Source organism: Camarhynchus parvulus, chromosome 11 (assembly GCF_901933205.1).
Source record: "Camarhynchus parvulus chromosome 11, STF_HiC, whole genome shotgun sequence".
In the NCBI taxonomy this organism is placed as follows: Eukaryota; Metazoa; Chordata; class Aves; order Passeriformes; family Thraupidae; genus Camarhynchus; species Camarhynchus parvulus.
Window position 1 is genome coordinate 7,155,565 of NC_044581.1, and position 20,756 is coordinate 7,176,320.

General features: G+C 45.3%; 1 protein-coding gene across 4 annotated transcripts; it reads left to right on the top strand.

The window, feature by feature from the left end:
- Positions 1-1,569: 1,569 nt before the first annotated feature.
- ZDHHC1 (zinc finger DHHC-type containing 1) lies at positions 1,570-19,814 on the top strand. Of its 4 annotated transcripts, XM_030955914.1 has the most exons (12): positions 1,570-1,705; positions 2,817-3,035; positions 4,728-4,903; positions 5,517-5,618; positions 6,504-6,628; positions 6,963-7,121; positions 10,513-10,625; positions 15,390-15,475; positions 16,113-16,206; positions 17,149-17,257; positions 17,429-17,808; positions 19,418-19,814. In XM_030955914.1, exons 2-12 carry the CDS (start codon positions 2,817-2,819, stop codon positions 19,517-19,519), a joined length of 1,665 nt encoding a protein of 554 aa, XP_030811774.1. In that variant the 5' UTR covers positions 1,570-1,705; the 3' UTR covers positions 19,520-19,814. The 4 variants fall into 4 exon arrangements, with proteins under 4 accessions (XP_030811774.1, XP_030811773.1, XP_030811776.1 ...); XM_030955913.1 differs by having other exon boundaries at positions 17,429-19,814; XM_030955916.1 differs by having other exon boundaries at positions 17,684-19,814.
- The last annotated feature ends 942 nt before the right edge of the window (positions 19,815-20,756 follow it).

Genomic DNA, 20,756 nt, shown 5'->3' on the forward strand with positions numbered 1-20,756 from the left:
GCCGGGCCGGGCCGGGCTGGGCCGGGCCGGGCTGAGCTGGGCTGGGCCGGGGCAGGCTGAAAAGCCTCCCCAGGGCTTTTGCCCTGTGCTGTGCTGTGCCAGGCCAGGCCAGCAGCGCTGTGTCACCCAAACCCACAGCTGGCCCATGCCCGCTGCAGTGGCGGGCTGGGATGAAAAGGGAATTACGGGGTAAATATTTATCCCTGTACATGAGGTGTCCCAGCCAAAATGGACAAAACAACCTGGGTTTTTTGAGCAGGTTTTCTTCTATCCTTGAAACCCTCGCGTACAGCTGGACTAGGCACTAACAGCCACATCACTGACTGCTAATGATAATAAAAGTTTGCAAAGGTCACTACAAGAAGGACATGGAGGTGTTGTGGCGAGACCAGGGAAGGGCAGTGGAGCTGGGGAAGGTCTGAAGCACAAGTCTGGTGAGGAGCTAATGAGGGAGCTGGGAGGGCTCAGCCTGGAGAAAAGAAGGCTCAGAGGGGACCTTATCACTCAACAATTCCCTCACAGCAGGGTGAGCCTGGGGGGATCAGGTTCTTCTCCCAGGTAACAAATGATAGGACAAGATGAAATGGCCTCAAGTTGTGCCAGTAGAGGCTTAAATTGGGTATTAGGGAAAATTTCTTCACGGAAAAGGTGGCCAGGTGCTGAGACAGGCTGCCCAGGCAGTGGTGAAATCATCATGCCTGGAAGTGCTCATAGGGTGTGTGGCTGTGGTACCTGGGGACAAGGGTTAGTGGTGAACACGGCAGTACTGGGTTAGTGGTTGTACTCGATGATCTTTAGAGATCTCTTCCAGCCTAACTGCTTCTCTGATTCTGTTTTCCCAGTGTTCTTGCTGCACTGAAATGAAATGCTTGCTGCACCACACCTGCCAGACTTCAGGAAGTATTTGGACAATGCTCTCAGACACATGGTGTGATTTTTGGGGTAGTCCTGGGCAAGGTAAGGAGTTGGACTTGATGCTCCTTGTGAATCCCTTCTAACTCAGGATAATCCATGATTCCACGATCCAGGCATCCCTGGAATCCATCTTGCTGGAACTACTGATGCCAGACGATGCTAGGAGGGTTCAAATCCATCAAATTTTATGTTATCCTGGTTGCCCAGGGGTATCCTTTATCCTTCACTGATAAAGCAATCCTTAGTTCCATGTCCTTTACTCTGTTTTACTTAAGCACAAACCACTGCAAAGCCTCCAGTAAAATTCTGAACTCCCCAGAAAATTCTGCAACCTCATTACGTCACAGTGTAAATCTGATTACATATATATCAATAAAAATTTTCATGCCATAAAAACTAGTCAATATGACAGGGAATGGAATTTTCCAGGAGTGGGATGGCTTTAGCTCACAACCACCCTCCACCGCTGGCTCACTGGGCATCTCCAGCCCCGTCGGTATGGAATGTCACCCCTTGGAAGGCGGGGGAGTGTCGCAGACAGAGTTTCCCCGGGTGTGAGACGACCCCACCCTGGGGCTGATGTAGGACGAAATCTCACGTAGGAACGGTCGCGCCCGGCGCGTTTTGCCCCCTGCGCGCCGCCGTAGCCGTTGCCATGGCGACGGGCGCAGCGGCCCGGGGCCCGCGGAGGCGCCGGGAGCTGCCGTGGAGGCCTCGGCCGGGGGCCCCGCGCCCTGCCTGGGCATGAGGCGGGGCCGGGGCCGCTCTCCACCGCTTCTGCGGGAAGAAGGTGAGGGGTGGGAGGTGGTGGAGTGCGGGAGGGGTCTACGCGGCTCTCACCAAAGCGGCTGCCCGGGAAACCGCTGACCCAGCCCTGGTTCCCTTGCGTCCCGATGCCTCTCTCTCTCTGTCTACCCTGGTAGTGACTTCGTGCTGGTTTTTATATTCAGTGTTTTCTGGAGCTGGGTATAAAGGCACTCCGGGCATACCCACTGTGGGGTTTGTAACAGGCAGCTCAAAGTGATGCACGAGCAAGTTTTCAGCAGCCTAATGAGAAAAGGATGACATGATTGGTAATGATTTCTCATCAGTGATGAGCCAGTTGCAAGGTAGCAACTTAAATGGTGAAGGCAGGCAGATACTGCTAATTATTTCAAAGGGTGAAGTTAGGAATTTTTTATTCCAGGCTATGTGTTGATAAGACCATGCTGATGAACATAAATTATATTCTCTGTTATTATTACCCACTACTCTACCAGGTGACCCAAACAGACACTTCCAGCCCTTCACCAGGGGCTGAAGGGCTGTTCCCATACCAAGGTGGGAATTGTCCTGCTCGCTCCTTCAGCAGTTGCTGTGCTTGCTCTCTTCCAGCCCTGTGAATTGTTCTGGCACTGGAACCATTATCAAAAATACCACAAGTGAGCCACAGACCTCCTCCTTTTCTTGCATCACTCTCCTGTGCACGTTAATCAGACTAATTGAAGTTGTTTGTCATGTTAGACGTTAATTTCACATCTTCTTTAGTTACTAAGGAAGGGTGGGAGTGGTGCAGAGGTACCTTGAGTCAGCTCAGTCCAGCAGAGCTCCTTTGTGCTGGCTTTGTGATGCTGCCCTTGATCTCCTGCCTGCTTTGCTCTCCCTGCTAGCTCATGTTTTCTGTGAAGCAGAGCAGCCCAACTCTCTGTTGTTAGAAACTCTCCTGGCCCTGTGGCAAGTGAAAAGCAGTACCTAATAATCCACCAGAAACTGAGGAAAGGAGAAATTGCTTCTGAGCTCAGAGCTGTTTCTCTTCACATGTGTCATCATTTTGTCTGCCTTGGAGCCTCTCTCCAGCGCCAGGGCTCAGTCACAGCACTTTTGTTTCACATCATTTTGTTTTCCATTTTTGATTTCTGTAGATGAATATCTGCAACAAACCCCATAATAAGATAGCTCCAGAGGATTTGGGTGAAGCTGTCCCTGAGGTGAAGGTCCAACGTGCTCGAAGAAATGGCTGGAGCTGGCCCCTGCACCTGTTCCAGGTCATTGCCTGGCTGCTGTTCCTGTTCTTTGCTCTGGTTGGCTTTGGGATCCTGGTTCCCCTCCTGCCCCGCCACTGGCTGCCCGCTGGTTACATCGTATCCTTGCATGGAGAGGGAGCAGGGCTGGTACAAACTGTCCCCGGGGGTTTGCTAGTGCAGAACACTTGTTGGGTAGCACAGAAAGCATGGGAGAGAAGCACCTGAGCCAGAATGTTTCTCTGAACTGTCACCATCATCTTGGGTATCTCCTGATTATAAAAAATCAGTTGCTTTGAGATCCTCACTGTAGGTCACTGATGTTCTGCTTCATCACTCTCCATTAAGGTTACTGCCTTTGCCTCCGATGCTCTTCTGCTGCCTGCTTCTGCCTGTGTGTCTCCTTTGCTTTATATTATTCTTCTACCAGTGTGCTGCAGGGTTTGAGGGAAGTCATACCAAAAAGCCCCTCCTGAAACATCCTTGGGAAGGCAGCCCCACCTCTCTGTGCTGGCTGGGTGAATCATGAGAGGCAGCTTGGCATGCTCCAGGGTGGGTTGCTTGTGGTGGCTCGCAGTGGATGTCCTCCCTGGGCACTCTTCTGTGTCCAGGAGAAAATCTGGGAGTGGCACGCAAGGTGGTGTGGTGTGAACTTCAGAGGAGAGGTCTGGAGGAGCAGTTTAGTACACATCTAAGACAGCGAAGGGTCTAGAGGAGAAGCAGCTGAGGACACTTGGCTTGTTCAGCTTGGAGCAGCTGGGGAGTGATCCCAGTGCTCCCAGTACTCCCAGTGCCACTGTGCTATCACCTGTGCCCAGGGAAGGAACTTCCTCAAGACCAGACCTTGTTCTAAAGGGCACTTACACCATTTATACATCTGACACAGATGCCTCTAAGTCTTGGATATGTTTGGGATGATTTTGCATATTGTTGTCATAGTTTTACACCTGCATGATTTAGACATTAATATAATTAGCTCAGTTGTCTTACATCTACTTGGCTTGCTCAAATCCTTGATATTATCACAGTTCAAATCTTGTGAATTTGTTTACCAAATATCTTAATGCAATCTAAAGTTACTCTTAATTCAACAGATTAATATTTCCTCAAGTTTTACTTCCAGTTAATAAAGCACTAACATCTCTTTTGTGTCAAAGGCAAATCCCTTCCCAATCTGCTCCACCAGCCATCAGAGCTGCAGTGAGCTGGACCTCTCAGAGGCCTCCTTTTTTAACTTACTAAACTGATCTATTTTCTGTAGGTCTTAGTATGATCAATGATGTGCCCATCTGGGTGTATAGAAACAATGACAAACCCTGGATCCTTTGTAGGAGCCTGCTTTAAAGGTGTGCTCCTCTTCCTTGGGATTCTAAGGCAAAGGAAAGCAAGGTAATCAATACTACTTCCTTGATGTGACCTTTTTTTTCTTGAAAGTCTGGTCCAGTGAAAGGGCATGTGCACAGCCTTTCCAAGGAGTTTGTATGAACTGAGAAACTTGGACCTATGTCAGCAGCCTGTACTTGGGCTCAGATTCTGGTGAGTACAGGTAACTTTTGAAGACATTCTGTGCTAGGAAGGGCACTTCTGCAAGGCAGAGTAGTACATAATGAGGAGGGATGTTCCTGTAGATTTCATTATCTTTTTCCAGGGATATTTATTACAAGGCAAACGTCTCTATCAATAGAGCTCAGATTAATGTGTTGCAATCAGTTATGTAGCAACTTCTAATTCCATGCCATAAATTTTTCATCTGTGTGGGGTTTGTGTATTAAGGATTAAAAGACATGTTAAATCCTTAACTGTGTACTTCAGTGTCCAGGAGTGTGTTTTCTCTACCATTTAGTTGTTCATCTTACTGCAGTTTCCATTGATCCTGCGGATGCAAACGTGCGAGAAAAAAATTATCTGGGGCCTCTGGCCACCTTCAACCGTAACCAACACGCACATGTCATTGAGAACCATCACTGCCATGTCTGTGATGTGGATGTGTAAGTATCTCTTCTTTCTCCTGCTCTGTCTTCTTCACCATTGCATGCCACCATTAGTCCTTACTGTCAGACTATAAGATTTGAAATCGAGCCCCTGAACTGCTACAATGCAAGTTAAGCTTCATCCTGTGGCAGGGTTCAGGTAATTGGGTAGGGGCCTTCTGTCAAATGTGCACAGGGTTCTGTGTTTTATTTCATTGCTCATGTTGTGTGGAGAAAGCTGTAGTGTGCCATGTTCCCTGGGTGTTATGTTTTACCTATCAGTGTATAAGAAGTGTGTGTGTGTGCGCGCTTGTCTCTGGCTGGATGCTGGCCAGTTGCAGGAAATGCTTGGAGGGCAGGCATTAAGACCAGGCTCTGTAGTATTGCTGAAGGGACTCAAAAAAGAATTCAACAATCTCCAAATTAAAAATCATGCAGTGCCTTGAAAGGCAAATTTTGGGATTGTGGTGCAGCAGTGACAGATAAGATTAAGAGATTAAGTACTCCTGATGCAGAAGGTTTACTCACTATTACCAGGATCTCTGCTGCTGTATCCCCCTGTGTTTGAGTCACTGAATAGTCACAGTAATGAGCTGGTGCTGCCATGCTAATGCCACCCTTTCCTTGGCAGGAGTGCCAAATCAAAGCACTGTGGAACTTGCAACAAGTGTGTGTGTGGCTTTGATCATCACTGTAAATGGCTCAACAACTGTGTGGGAGAGAGGAATTACTGGTAAGAGCTTGGCATTGTGGCAGAAGCACAACACTGCATCAATAATGTGATTCCTTCTCTTTCCAGGGTTCTCCTGTATCTCAGTCCAGTCTTTACTTAGCCATGCAGAATCACTTTTCTTTTATCCCCTGGCTGAATAGAATCAGTAATGAGAAAACTAGATGGAAAATACAAGCATAATCATTCAAATAACCAGGGATAAAATTCCTAAACTTAGAATGTTGTAGCTGAATATCTGTAAGTAAAAACAGAGAACATAGGGTTACTATTTGGTATTAGGAAATGCTTACAGGATGTTAATTGAGTGTCCTTAGTGCTTCTGAAAGCTGAAGTAGGAATGGAACCATGATGGTGCTGTTCCCATTTGAAACAACCTGCATCCAGATCATGTGCTTTCCCTACAAGACTTGCCAGTTGGCAGGAGTCACAGCAGCATATAGGGACCTCTAATCCATGCCAGGTTTGACATAAGAATAGGGAGATTGTCACTGATGCTTCTCAATTTACTTTCCTGCACTTAAACCCCGTGGAAAGCAAAGTGGAGTTGTTGCTGGGTGCCGTGTTACACTGATGCTGGTGAAGCAGATCGGGAAGGGATTTGCCTTTGACACACACTACGCTTCAGATTTTGTGCAAGGGAGCTCTTTGTCTGTCCTAGATATACTTGACTGTTTTGTAACCATGGTTGCACTAAAGGGTCACAGTTTAGTCCCTCAGAGTAACAAATAATAAGTAAAGCTGTTCACCACTATCTATCAGAAGTGTGAGAAAGCGTGCCAGTAATTTGAGATAGCTGTCTCTATCTCTTTGTTTATTAGAGGCTGGGATATTGATTTGTGTGTGTGATGTTATTGAAGCCACTGAGAGCTCTCCCTTTCCTGGCAGGCTCTTTTTGAACAGTGTGCTGTCTGCCATTCTGGGCCTGGGGCTTCTGCTGCTCGTTGCTTTCTACGTCTTTGTGGAGTTCTTCGTGGACCCCGCGGTGCTTCGCTCTGACCAGCACTTCGATGGTACTGCAGTGCTCCACATGAGCATCCTGGGGATCAGCCAGCATGTCTTGATGAGGGTTTGGATTCTGACAGCTCTTCCACTGAGGAGGAGCTCCATTCCTTACTGCTTCCATTTTATATTTCTGTTAGAGTACCTCTGCTCACCTGGATGGAATGTCTTTCCTTACAGAGCTAATTGCTCCTCCTAAAAGCCCTGCAGACACTGGATTTCATAGGCCTCCAGTGCACAATGGGTCTGCAGCTACTTTTGAGTTAACAGGATTTCCAGCTGTAAAGTTTGTTTAGAGATAATTCATACCTGGGCAGTATACTTACCTCCAACTCTGTTTTGCAGCTTTGAGGAACCACATGGACCGCTGGTTTGTGTTTCTTCCTGCATCTCCTGTTGAGACTCGGGCGCCTGCCATTTTGGTGACAGCTGGGATTTTCATTCTTCTGAGCCTAGTGACTGTGATCCTGCTGGGCCACCTCTTGACTTTTCACATCTATCTCTGTAGGTGTTTTGTTCCTGTCATCTATTACCCCCATTTCATTTTTGTTTATCTTCTACTCATCCTGTATTCACTGTGTGTTCACCCATGTCACTAATATGCACCCATTGTGTAAAATTGGGATTTAACATTATATTTCTGAATTCCCCCCTATACCAGGTAGGCTTGCCAGTGCTTGTGTAATATGGGGCTTGTGTTGGGCCTCTGCAGCCATGTTTAAGCTATGTTGTCCTGAAACTTGAAAGCACATGGTAGGGTACTGGAGAGGCCAAGTGGGATGAATAAGTGAATCCCAGCTTGGTGCCAGCAATGGCAGATTCAGATTAACTCCACATTTGGCATTTGTGACTCTCCTCACAGTGCTCCCCAGTACTTCTGTTGTGTGAAAGAACCTGTATTTTTCCCTTACCCCAGAGAAATGTGGATGTACGGAGCTGAATTTCTCGTTGGAGCACTGCCATCCAGGTTAAGGTCCCTTTATGGAAATTGTACCATATTGATACAAGAAGATTTGTGGAATTCAGAGGAAGAAGCTTTCAGAAAGGCTTCTCTTTAGATCTACTGCTTGTTGCTCTGGCAAGAAAGGATATTTGTGTTTATGTAGAAATAGGCATCAAAAACTTTTTTCAGCCATCATCTAAAATTAAGCCAATGCTTTTTGGCTGCTGATGAAAGTCATGATAGGGAAAGATCTTACATTTGCAGTGGTTGGTGGTGCCAGAAGTAGGAAAGAAGGGATGTGGTGGAAGAGAAGTGAGGACAGAGGTTACAGAGGATCCTTGGATGGATTTGCAGGTTCTCGGTTAACAGACCTGTACATGCCAACACAAACTAGGTCAGCACAAATCAGCACAGCTCCAGAAGCAAAACAGTTGCACTGCTGAAGTGTAGTGTTTGATAGGGGAGTGTTCCCAGCTGGCATGGACAGTGCACCCAGTGAGGACACTGACCATAATTTTCTTCTGCAGCCTCTTTGAGCTTGACTGAAATTTGGGCATACTGCAATTTCACTTCCTTGGCAGAATTGACAGTTGGTTTTTCTGTGTTAATGGCACTGCCTGGAGATTTGAAAGGTTGATCTAGCACTTTTTAAAGACAAAAAGCATAATAAAGCTCTAGGAAGGTTTCTCCTGAATGAAAAAGGATTATTCTGTTTAGTCCTAAGTGGTATTTATCCTGTCCTTGTGTGCAGCTTCCACAAGAGGGTGCTCCCTGCCTGAGATAATGACCTGCTTTATCTGTCAGACAGAAACCTCTGTGTGCTACTAGTTGTGCTCTGGCCTTGGGGGAGATTTTGCTGCTCTTGTCTTGGGGTGATTATTTTTCCTCTTTCATAATAAATTTTGAGCCAAATTAACTTCTACTTTTGGCCCAATTTTAAATCTTTATCTTCCATCTTACGTCAAAACGGAATTATTGCTAATGTTTTTAATGTTTTATTACATTATAATCTGCTGCCCTGATGAAAGTTCCTATCTGTGCAGAATGAAGTGTGTAAGCCCTTGCTTTAAAGGAGGGGTGTCACCACACTGAAGCCTTTATTGTATGCTGCATATGAGTATGCATTGCACTTACCACTGCATTTGCACTTACTACTGGCTTTCAGGGAGACAAAGTATGTCTGAACTTAAACTCCTCTTATTTTATACCTGTAATTGTCAATAGTCTCCTCTGAATGCTTTAAGGTAGACAGTGTTGTAATGAGCTGTCTTCCCTCTTCTGAGACTAGAAATACACTTTACCAATTCCAATGTAATTACTGTTGGTCAGTATTTCTTCATATACCTTTTTGTTTTTCAATAATTAAATAACAGAAATTAAACATTACCCATGTGAGGGGTAGTGCTCTTATGCTTCCATTACAAAATGGCTTAAGTCAGGTATGGCTATTAAAATTTAATGTCTAGTTTTGTTACAAGCACAGTGAAAATCTCAGTTACTCTCCAGGTAATTACTCACTATGATCACTCAAAGAAAGTAGGTTATTCTCAAAATAGTAGGTCCATGTATTCAAAATTACTAGTCTTGGTTCAGATTCAGTTCTGGAGGCATTTGGTGAAGCATGGCACTTCAAAAGCTTGGAGGGAGGACTTTTTTTTTTCTTCAATAGCAAGAGGCTGATAGTAGAATAAAAAAATAGTAGGGAATATAGGAAAGCATATAGGGTTATTCACAGACTGATTATATTTTGCATATTATGTGCTGCAGTGTTATCTGGCCAAAAATGCAGTATTTCAACTAAATAGCTCTGTTAAAATATTTTAAAAGTTATACTGTAAGTATTCAGAAACCAGCAAAATCCAAATTAAAAATGTTTAATAGGCCTTTGCTTATGAAGCAACATTCTGTTTTTCAAAGAAAGCAAAGGGTGCCATTCTAGGAGCACTTGCCAGCTCCCTGCACTGTCCCTGTTAAGTAATCACTTGGCTGCAGACTCACATTCATCTCTATGTTCTCTCTTCTTGGCCAAATGGATCCTGGTTTTTTATTTCTTCATAAGGTGATTGTGATTCCTTCATAAGGTGATTTTTATTTATTCATAAGGTGATTCTCCCCCACTTCTCTGTAAAGTAGTCCTGCGTTCAGGGCATGGTATTGAGAGGTAAGATATCAGTGACCTAAATGTCTTCAGGCAGAGGGAGGATTTTAGTCCAGCTGATCCTAGGCATCTGCTTTAACTCCTGTAAAAAGGAGGAATAACCATCAGGCTGTGCACTAAAACTCTTCAGCATCCATTTCTGGGTTTATTCTCTAAAAATATTTAAGGTCATTATGGGAAGAATGTCTGCGTTTTGGACTCTTTTGGGTCTCATGAAGAAACCAAGTTGCTCAGAAATGTCACATGCTTTTGGTTATTCATGGAAGCAGATGTGTTTGCATGGGCACCTGGAGAGCTCATAAAGTCAGGGGCATGTGAACTCTGGGCACATCTATTTGACACGAGGCAAGCTGTGCATTTGATGCTCTCTGGTTTGCTCATTAAGTGTCTCAATCACTCCAGGACACTCTAACCTGCTCCATTTCTTCTCTCCATTTAGCACCACCTTCTGCAATACCTTCTGATTGCTCACTGAGCTGTTTGTACAGTGCAGATCTTAAACCTCTTAGACAAGAATAATGGATTTGCCCTGAAATGAACTGAACAAATGACTACAGTATAGAAGGCTGTACCATTCTAGGACACTTTAGAATAGCAGGACTATAAGAAAGCATTGTGATGGTGACAATAAAGGATATAGTAGGATGTACAGAGCACAGCTGCTTTTGGCTTGGATTATCAGTTTCTTCATGTTTATAGTTACTATTTGATGGTATAGTTATCCAGCCTGTTTGTATAAGTGCAGTCAGGGAGGGGCCTTTCCTGTGCTGACAGGTCTCTTTCTTCCCTTTCAGTGTGGCACAGGCTGACTACGTATGAGTACATCCTGCAGCAGCGTCCCCAGCAGCAGCCAGACAAGGTAGACAAGAAACAGGAGTCTTGTTCCTCCCAAGTGAGACCCAGTCAGGTACTCGTCCTACTTTCAGCCCATTTCCCAAAACCAGCCTTGTTTGTTTGCTGTGTAAACTTTGCTTCACTTTCTTATGCTCCATATTTTAAAGGCAGTTGCTAGAGATAAGATTTGGTACTTTGATGGAGTTGAGTAGGATGTGAAAGAGTGCAAGGCCTGTAATTCCATGAACACTTTAGGTATAAGCAAGTAGTGCTTTCAGAGCAATCAATCCCACCCACTCTTCCTCCACCACTTGTTTTGGGCCCTGCACTATCTCGTCTCTTCTGCCAGCACAGCTGTTCATTAGGACAGGGTGGGGGAACTCATCTGAGTAACAATAAACTTTATTAAAAAAACAGTTGAGCTGGCCCAGCTCCCTCCCATTTGGTTCACCAAGTAGTCACATAAATGCCTGGCTCAGCACGAAGGAGGGTGACTGAGGAGTGGGAAGAATCCTTTCCCTGAAAAGGACAGGACCATCTGTTTGGGTGGCACTGCACATCTTGGGGCCTTGTGTCATGACTTCAGATGAGACAGGCTCTAGGACTGGGGAAACTGAGGCTAATCACTGAGCAGCTAATAATACCAGTAATTTAACCATCTTAAAAGTGAAAAGGACACCAGTTTTTCAGAAATGACCCAGATATCTGCTTTTCTTTGAAATGAGTCTGTATAATAAGGGTCCTTGTTATTAGCATGATGTTGATCTATATCTCTGTAAAAAGAGTTCTACAAGCTCTTAAATGCTGTTAGACTCTGCTGAGGCAAGTATATCAGGCTCTGAATTGAGAGGTTCAGTGTAATTTATTTTGATATAAGGGAAAATAAATTATTGGATTAACTCAAATTTTGACTGGACATATTCTATACTGACTTCAGCAGGGGCTTGAACTAGAAATTTCCAAAAATTCTTCCTAGTCTAAATTATTCTGTAATTCTCAGTCATGTGTAATTTTTCATTTTATGCAAGTAAGTTATCTACTATACCAACAGTTTTGTATTTCATAAGAAATTAATTAAATACAAGCTTCATCCAAGTATTCTCTGTAGAGATACTGGGATGTCTCTGGATTCATCCATAGTTCTTCCCTATCAAAGCAAAGGGGAAAGTGAGCTCATTCAGTTTTCTATAATATGAAGTCCCTAGCTTTTCATATATATTTTTTACTGTTTTGGAAAAGTTGAACTTCCAGTTTAAACAGAGGTTTCCATAACAACAGAAATATTTGGCACTTTGTTTCACAGAGCTTTGCTTACTATGAAGATTAAAACAATAATAAAGCATTAGCTCTAATAATGTAGTTATTGAATTTTAGTTGATACTGAAAATGTATTTGAACAGGGGTGGACTTAAAGTGTGTATGCACTTTTGGGATGTTGGCATTCTCCTGTCCTGTGTTGTTCTCCTGTCTGCACTGGTTGTTATCTAGATATGTGTGAATATGGTTAATTTGAAGCAGCAAGCCTGGAAGGAGCAGGGTGAAAAGGAGTTTGATGTTTCAGGACTGCAGTTAGGACATTGGGGAACAAGAAAGACTGGATCATACCCAGTAACATTGTTAAGAAAAATGTTAACCCACTAGATTTTCCTTGTTTCTTACATAGCAACCAGAGATAAACACAAACAAATAGATTGGAGTAGGAGGACACCAAGTGACTTGCCTTTTGTAAGCTGTGTTGAATACAGCCTTCTTTAGCTTGAACACTGCAACCCTTTGTAATTGATCCAACATGTTGTAAGCATAAAATGGAAATCATCCTCTTCCCACTTTTGTCTGAACTGTTCATTCATTTTAGGGACTAAGAAGAAACATGCCATTTCCCCTTTAATGCTTGTTTTTGAGCCTTATTCAAGCTTGGGTGTTGGTTTTGGCTTCAGTTTTCCATGTTGGTCTGTGGTTAAATCTTCAGCTATGTTCAAGTTAAAGGATTTTTGTTCAGGATAAAGGATTCTTATGTACTTGTAGGATCTACAAAATAAGAGCCCTAATTTTGCACATTTAAGTGGTTCAGATGTCACAAAAAATGCAGAACAGTTGGGCACACTGAGCCTTTGCTTCTATTACCATACCTAAAGCAGGATGTGCAAGTAACCTTTTTTTTTGTAGTCATTTGCAGTCCAAAGAAATATAAACTGAACCAAACTCTATGCTTTAATGCATAATTGCATTCATGCCAGGGAGCTGGCTTTCATATGAGGCCAGCTGGGATGCAATTCTTCTCACATTCCTAAAGCTTTGAACTTGCTTTGGAAACTGATTCAGGTTGGTGTGGTTTGATTTTAAATACTAAACACAGATTTTACTCAGCTTTCCTTACACTTTCAGAATTCTTTCTTCCAATATTGATGTAACACAAACTTAGTCTTCACTCAGCGTCAACACTTGCAACAGACTCAACTTCCTTGGGACAAGAACTCTTTTTTCCTGTTTAATTCTGCTTCCCCTCCAGGCAGACAGCACTTCAGGGCACTTCTGACCCTGAAGTGGTTGATAAGGGCACTGCAGTGGGCAAGGGAGCTGAATCCATTCTGGGCTTGTAAGCCATGGACCTTGGGGTGGTCACAGCGGGCAGCTGGTGAATGTGGCCAGGATTTGCACAGGGGCAGAACTTGGGCAATGTGTCAGCCCAGCAGTCTGCTTTCAGCTGGAGCAGCAGCTGAATCCTGACAACCCAGCTGCAAAGGGTGCCTTGTCTTGATGCTGCAGAGGAAGGATTCTGACTCTCCTGCTAAATGCCTGGGAGCAGAGGGAGGCTTGGGCCCTGTGCTGTGGCTGTAGCTTGTGTCACACTCTGAGAGAACACTGTATTTTCTACTGATTGAGTCTCATTTGTTTTCATAGTCAGCTCTAATGCTTTACTTTCATTTATGTGGCTGGTTTAGGTCTACATTATTTATAGAAGGCTGAAATGAGCAAAATGGATTTAAAAAGGCTCTTTCATTCCCTGCTTGGAAAGAAATTGTTCACGTTATTCTCAAGATGAATCATTTATTAAGCTCCCTTGAAATGCAAGTCCTGCAGTCCTGTTTATGTGCTGTGGACATTGAGTCCTGATTGTTTTCAGTTATTCTGTGCAGTGGGACATCTCCTGCTGCAGCTCATTTCAGCCATGAGCTGCTTCCCTCTGAAAAGACCTGCATCTCCTGCTTGTACACTCACAGTGACACAAGACTGTGTCTGGTCTCCTTCCCTTGTGACTCAGGTGCATGAGGCCTGAATGTAAATCTTGATTGTAAATGTCCCAAGGAGCTTTGAGGAGACATTTGTGCTCCCTTTGTGTTCAGCTGGTGATGAGTGATGATGTGATTTGAGTTACAAGTTCCAATTGCAATACATGTAGTAAATTTCTGCAGATTATTAATCTTGCACTTGGATAAATTTTTAAATCAGAAAGACGTGGTGTTGATTTCTAAACCAATTCCCTTTAGATATTGTGTTACTACCTACAAAATAGCTGAATTTTTTTTTCTCTTTTTATTTGCTTTTCCTTCTTATTCCTAACATCCGAAATGATTTGACTGTCACTGAACATGCAGCTCCATGGATTCTTTTCCAGTTCAGAGACTGTTGCTTTTTATATGAAGTTTAAACTGCTTTTCCCACACGTTTCACTTTCCATCTTTACCTCTAGCAATCTTGATTTTTTGTGCCATTTTAGCACCCTGTAATTCAGTATTGCAAAGATCTTCCGCAGCTCTTTGCGGCTGGCTTTCATTTTTAATGCCTTACATCAGGGAGTGTCATCACCAGGCTTCTCACTGCTCTGCTCTTTTGTTGATTGTTTATGGATTTGTTCAAGTGCAGAGGCCCTGGATCTCTCAGGAACTCATTTGTGGCGTGTCTGACTTTGACTTCATTTTCTCAAATTTGCTGATCAGGCTCTTCAGAAAAAAAGGTCTTCATGAGCTTGTTTTAGCTATTTTTGAACCTAATGCCTTTCACATTTTAAATCCTTCCATCTTAACCTAAAAGTTACTTTAAAATTTCTTTATAGTCACTGCACAGTGAAACACTTATGAAGAAGTTATCTTGATGATTATTCAAGTTTAAAAGCAGCTGATAAGTGGTGGCCAGGTCCTTCTGAGTATGGTTTATCCTTTTCTGATAACAGTGCTTCATACTCTTCATCCCTTGGTACTCTGACCATCCTAACTGGATGCTTTTGAGGGAGAACTGGGGTCCTTTCCTGTAATGCAGCACTTGGATTTAGGAGACTTATAATGTTTCTGAAAATATGCAGTTTTCAAGTTCAGCTGTCATTACTCTGAGCTCATCCATACCTGAGGCAAATAAATGATATATCACACTCATTTTTAAAAATCAGCAGGTCTTAACCATACGGGGTCACACAAGAAATAGAAAACACTTTATGTTTTTCCTGTATATTTAATGCTTCCATTCTCCTCACCTCCATTTTGCATTTAAAAGACATTTTTTGCATTCACTGCAGAGCTCCTCAGATTGGACTGTGTAACTAATGGAAGCTTTAAGTGGTATTTTGAATGCGCTCCCAAGAAATGACTAAGCTGATCTCTGTAAGTGTGATTTGGTTTTGAGTCATATGAAATACTGACTGGACTAAACAAATTAATCAAAGACTTCTAATTGTGCCAATCTTGGGTTTTTCATCTACTTAAGATGCAGTTTCCTGCTGTGCTACCAATAAGGACAAAAGATATCTGGCATAAGGAGAAAGAGTACATCTGTAATGAAAATCCTTCTTCTCCCCTCTGTGTTTGTATTAGTCTGAAGATGTTGTTTGTTTTGTTTTTTCCAGGAAGCAGACTTATTGTCAGGTAATCCTGGCTATACAGACCCTGGAATTCAAGTAGAGGAATTCTCAACAGTAACTTCAGGAAGAAGGTGAGAAAAGTCAAGGATAAGATTCTCCATGTGTGGTGAATGGGAAATTGCTGTCAAGGTCACTGATGGGCCCTAAGACAAAAGTACTTAGAAGGATAGGGAGCACCAGTGTTTTGAGCAAGGCATGGTGAAACCTTTGAGTTTCAGGAGGGTAGATACCTGCAGGAATACTTGCCTTCCCTCTCCTGGGAAAATATCCTTCCTAGAATATTACATTTAGGCTGTTTTATATTAAATATTTTATAGGAAACTGGTTTCTATTAATTGTTTTATATTAAAATTACTTTAAGGCTGGCTGATTTGTCCTGTAACTCCTCTGTTGAGCTCATTATAATTACATGACTTCAGGTTGTGAAGAAATGCATCACAACAGTTACAAGTTTATAACACAAGCAAGCACTCATGGGAAACCAGGATCCTTGTCTATTAATTAGTCCTTTCCTGTTAACTTATGTCCCTGGGGATTTCCTTCTTATTTTGCACAATTGTGCAGGAATAGTTCCCCTGCAGTTTTGCTGGGAATGCTGTGTAAGGCAGGGGAGGCTGTGATCAGCCTGATCTGTGTGTGCAGGCAAAGAGGGCATCAGACTTAAGTCCTGTCTTAGGGAATCACCTTGTGTGTCTGCTGTGTTTTTAGCTTTCCAAAGCTCTATGTCCATAACCAAGAAGGTGACCCCAAGCAGAGCTCATCCCCTGAGTCCCCATCTCTTCACTCTGTGGCCCCTTCTCAGGTAAGGAGGATTTGCCCCACACCCAACCTGCACCACCCAGGTGCTCGGGCATGCTCCCTCTAGAGCAGGCTGTGCTTACCCCTGCTCACACAGGCTCTGCCTCCCCTCAGTGAGTGCCTGCAGGTGTGGCTGTGCCCTGCAGTCACCAAATCCAGGTGATGTTCTCCTGTCTCTGCTCAGAGGCATGATCAGATCTATCCTCCAGTCCCCTCATAAGCTCACAGCTGTAACACAGCTGTAAGCCAGTGCCTTGCTGCCCCAGTGCAGCTCAGTGACTCTGACTATGCTGCTTTGTTGATGTAAGAAGCTCTGCGTGTTTCTGTAGAGCAAAATCCAACAGTTTAAATGTTCAAATAAAGCAGTTTCCCAGGGAAACATGGTGTGTGTGGATATGGAGCTGGAGTGTATGGAACAGCTCTCCAAAGTCTTGGACTGGGCTCCTGATATTCATGAATCTGCATCCAGATGCTCTCTCCTCTTGCTCAGATGGCAGGTGGTGGTGCTTTTCCTCTTTCCTCCAAGCTTATTAATCAGTCTTGCCATCTAGATGGTAAGAAAATTTTGTTTTTATCTATACTGTATTTGGGACAAGGACTGTCCCTTTCTTGGGACATCCTGTGCTCCGTGAGTTTTGGTTCCCTCTTCTAGTTTGGCTTTACAAATGGAAGTGACCAGCTCTATGAGACAGCAGCTTCAAGGTACCTACACAGAGAGAGTCACTGTATGCAGATAGTGTGGGGGTGTGTTATTAAATCCCTGTTCTCTGTTACTGCTTTGTAGTATCTAAGTCTTTAATAGTAAAATATTCTTGGACTTTGGTTATACCTACTGCTTGTTATTCAAAGTAGGAAGAATTAAAAAGAGGTAACAAGTAAAAAAATTGTCTCCTTAATTTGGGCTGGTGAAGTGACTTCCCTTTTTTTGGGCTACTTGCTTTCACAGCAACAGAAGAAAAGAAGAAAGAAAGTGCAGAAAGTTTCTTCCTCTGCAATGGACAGTGGATCTAAAGCACATGCTACACCTCAACTCTCCTTCCCAGATCCCCCATCAGGTGAGAGTGCACCAGTCAGCTTCTCTGCTGAATCTTGCATAAATATATGTATGATTTGCTTTAACACTAGTGCATCAGCCAGAGCAGAGTTCCTGGGCTTGTTGATGTCTTTGTGGGGCTGAGAGATCTCTCTCTCCTTAAGGTTTCTTCTCCCTTTATTTCCATCTGCAGAGCTCCCAGCCATGGCTGCTGCCTCACCTTCCCACAGGCTTCACCTCTTAGTGCCAGCTTTTCCTCTGAGAGCTGCTGTGTCCCCCAGCAGCATGGGCCTCATCCAGGCAGCAGGACCCCCAGCTCACTATCACTCAGAGTCTGTTGAGTCCATGGATGAGATTCCTGTGGCTCAGATTTGCCTTGTGAGCCCAGTCCTTCAAGGGCCTCCTAAGAATAACTCAAGCAACTCTCAACGTTATCCCTTGTCCACAGACAATCCCAGAGGAGTCAGGAAGAAGAATCTGTATTCTGAGCACAAGGTCAAAAGGAGAAGCTGCCAGCAGGACAGACATGTGGAACGAGACCTGGAGCTTTTTTCTAAGATTCCTGCTGTGTTTGTAAGTAAGAGCAGTGGAGAACCTCTTGTCCCTCAGCCCCAGCCCAGTGAGAGCACGTCAGAGCCTGACCACAGAAAATGCACCAGCAAGCAGCATGTGGGCACACCTGATCCATGCTCAAAGGACATAAGGACAAGCACCACAGCGGCCTAGGGACCATCCTTCCAAAGCCATGGCCTTTGGGAGCAGCATTAGTGCTGTGTGGAGCCCTACAGGACTCACCCCTCACTGTGCACGTGCTGTCAGGCTGCAGTGGGACATTTCTCATCCTCAGCCAAAGGCAGGAGGCAGCAAGGTGGCAGACCTGAGGTAGACTTGTTGCTCATGTGAGCTCAAGTACTTTCCCTGGGGAAGGGCCAACCCCTCTTGGCCCTCTGCACGCTGGCACTGCAGTAAGTTCCCAGCAGAGTGTATGGGGAAGAACAAGGCTGCACCTCTGCCATTCCCTGCTCCCTGAAAGCTGTATTTCCATCTGCCTACTCCCTGTCATTGGATCATGCTCAGGGGCTTCAGCAGGTGGTCAGGGAGTAACCTCAGGACTGCCCCATCCCTATACCGCTTTCCACTGTGCACCCTCAAGCCAAGGCCACCACCAGCATCTTCTCTGGAAGGCAGCATAGCTTGACCTGCTCCCCTTCCCAGCACTCTGGGGTGCCCTACACTGCAGTATTCTCATCAGAAGTTTTGGGATACAGCAGGCCCTGAAATCTTTCCAATTCCTGGCCTGCCAGATCTGTATTAGCCCACAGCCAAGCCTGGGGTGTGTGTAGTGCAGGAAGACCCCACAGCAGACAGTGGGGCACATGGCCAGTGCCTTGAGCCACAGCACCCTGAACTGGGGGTGAGCTGCAGAGAGCTCTCTGGGCTGCCACCCTACAGCACCTGTGCTCTCCCTGCCCTCATGGCTTCCCCAGGCAGCATGCCCTGTTCCAGATTCCTGCTGAGTGCTGAGGCTGGGCCTTCAGCAAGCCAGATCTGCCTAGCAGCCAGCTGATCTCAGAGCCCAGACAGCAGCCACCAGCATGGCCATGTCTGACAGGATTTGGGCACAGCCCTGAGCAGCAGCACTGGCATGGCTGGATGCACATTTCCAGGCACATCCCAGCACAGCACACTGCTGGTGCTGTGAGCAGACAGGTGCACCAACAAAGAAAAGGAAGCCAGGGGAGTCTTCATCACCCTTCAAAATGTTTTGATGCATGGAAGGCACAACTGACCTTTCTCCAGCCTATGGTGTGTGCAGGTTAGGGAAGGACAGGACAAAGTATGGTGCTGTGAGAGACAAGCTAAGCTGTTCTCCCTTTGTCTAGCTCAGTCTGCAAGCTTTCCTTGGAACTGGGTCAGAGCAGGACAGGGATCTGGAGTCAAAGGCTCTTTTGGCACAGTCAACATGGGACAGGCAGGCTGGACTCACAGCCTTGATGGGAGAGACCAGCCTGAGAGAAAGACCTGGGAGTGTTTTAAAGGGCTGCCTTACCACTCTTCTCTTGTGTGATTTTTGTCTCCTGGAAGAACTGGGATGAGGAGCTTTGACTCCTCATCAAATTACACCATCTGTTGATCAGAAAAAGTGAAGTCTCATGTAGCTGTTGAAGTCATTTTGTCTCAGTTTGCAGGAAGGGCTGGCCTGTGGTCACACTCCTTGCAGCTTCCCTGCCTGCTGTGGCCAGTGATGCCCTCTGGCAGTGTGACTCTTTGGGAAAGCAGGTGAGTGTGGACCAGCAGACATGGCACTGGGTGTCTGCAGAGACCAGGGCATTGCTCACCTATGGCTCCCAGTTAGACAAAACCCTTCCTGTTGTTTCTCCTCATGTCTGCTGTCATCCAAGGAAACTGTGTCCTGCAGCAATGCTGGGCTCATGGTTTTCCAAGGCCAGCTGTCCCTCCACCAGAAAGCATTGGTAATTCCTCTTCAGCAGTGCCCCTGAGCAGACTTTGTGTGTTTTCTTACTCTGTCCATGCAGAATCAGTCCCATAATCATGTATGGAGCTCTTTGGTAGCTCTGGCCACAATAAAATTTTCTATATTCTTTGCTAAATAGCTTCCTCCTTCTTTTGCAGCAGTTCTGGCTCTGCCCTGTTGATGATCCCCAGGCTGTTTGGTTCACTTCTCCCTGAGCCTCTGGAGTCCCAGAAGGGCTCAGCACTGTAATTGATGTGGGGGTGACAGCAGTCCCTTCTCCACAGGGCCTTTTGGGTGTTAGATGGGAGCGTCTTCCCTGAGGGGTAGGGACCAGACCATCTTCTCCCTGAGCTGTGTACCCCAGCCTGGTTTTTGTGCTGAAGCACCAGAGGAAGGAGCCCAGCCAGCTCTGCACTGTGCTACAGAAAGGCTGCTGTGCTCTTTGGGTTGAAGGGAGCTGGGTTTCCTGAGCTATCAGATGTCCAGGCACATCCTTCTGCTGCCTTCAGCTGGAGCATTTGCTCCACTCTGCTGAATTACTCAAGACTGCCAAACATGCAAGGCTGTGTCCGTGCATTGGGGCAGCTGGGTGCTGAGCCAAGAGCCAAGCTCCAGCAGGATGGGCTCCCAGCACTGCCAGGGTTGGACTCTGATCTCCTAAACCTCAAGGGCAGCAGGAGGATTGTGTGTGCCACATGGTGATAGAAATTGGCTGCGGTTTATGCCACAACCACATCCAAAGAGCGCTGTTGAAAATGCACAGTGAGCACCCAAGAGTGAAAATGGTGAGGCTGAGACAGTTCTGGCTCCTGGACTCTCCTTCCCAACCTTGCTTTTGTCCTCTTGGGCTTTTAATGTTGATACCCTGCAGGTTCAAGTGCCAATGGCATTTCTGCTGCTCTGCATGAGGAATGTCCATAGCAGACCGGTGGCAGTAAGCAGAAGGAACGGGTCACATTGGGGTGCTGCTGCAGAGTCCAGCATGGGCAGAGCAGTCCTGGGCTCAGCACCAGAGGGTTGCAATGACCACAAGCTGCAGCCCAAG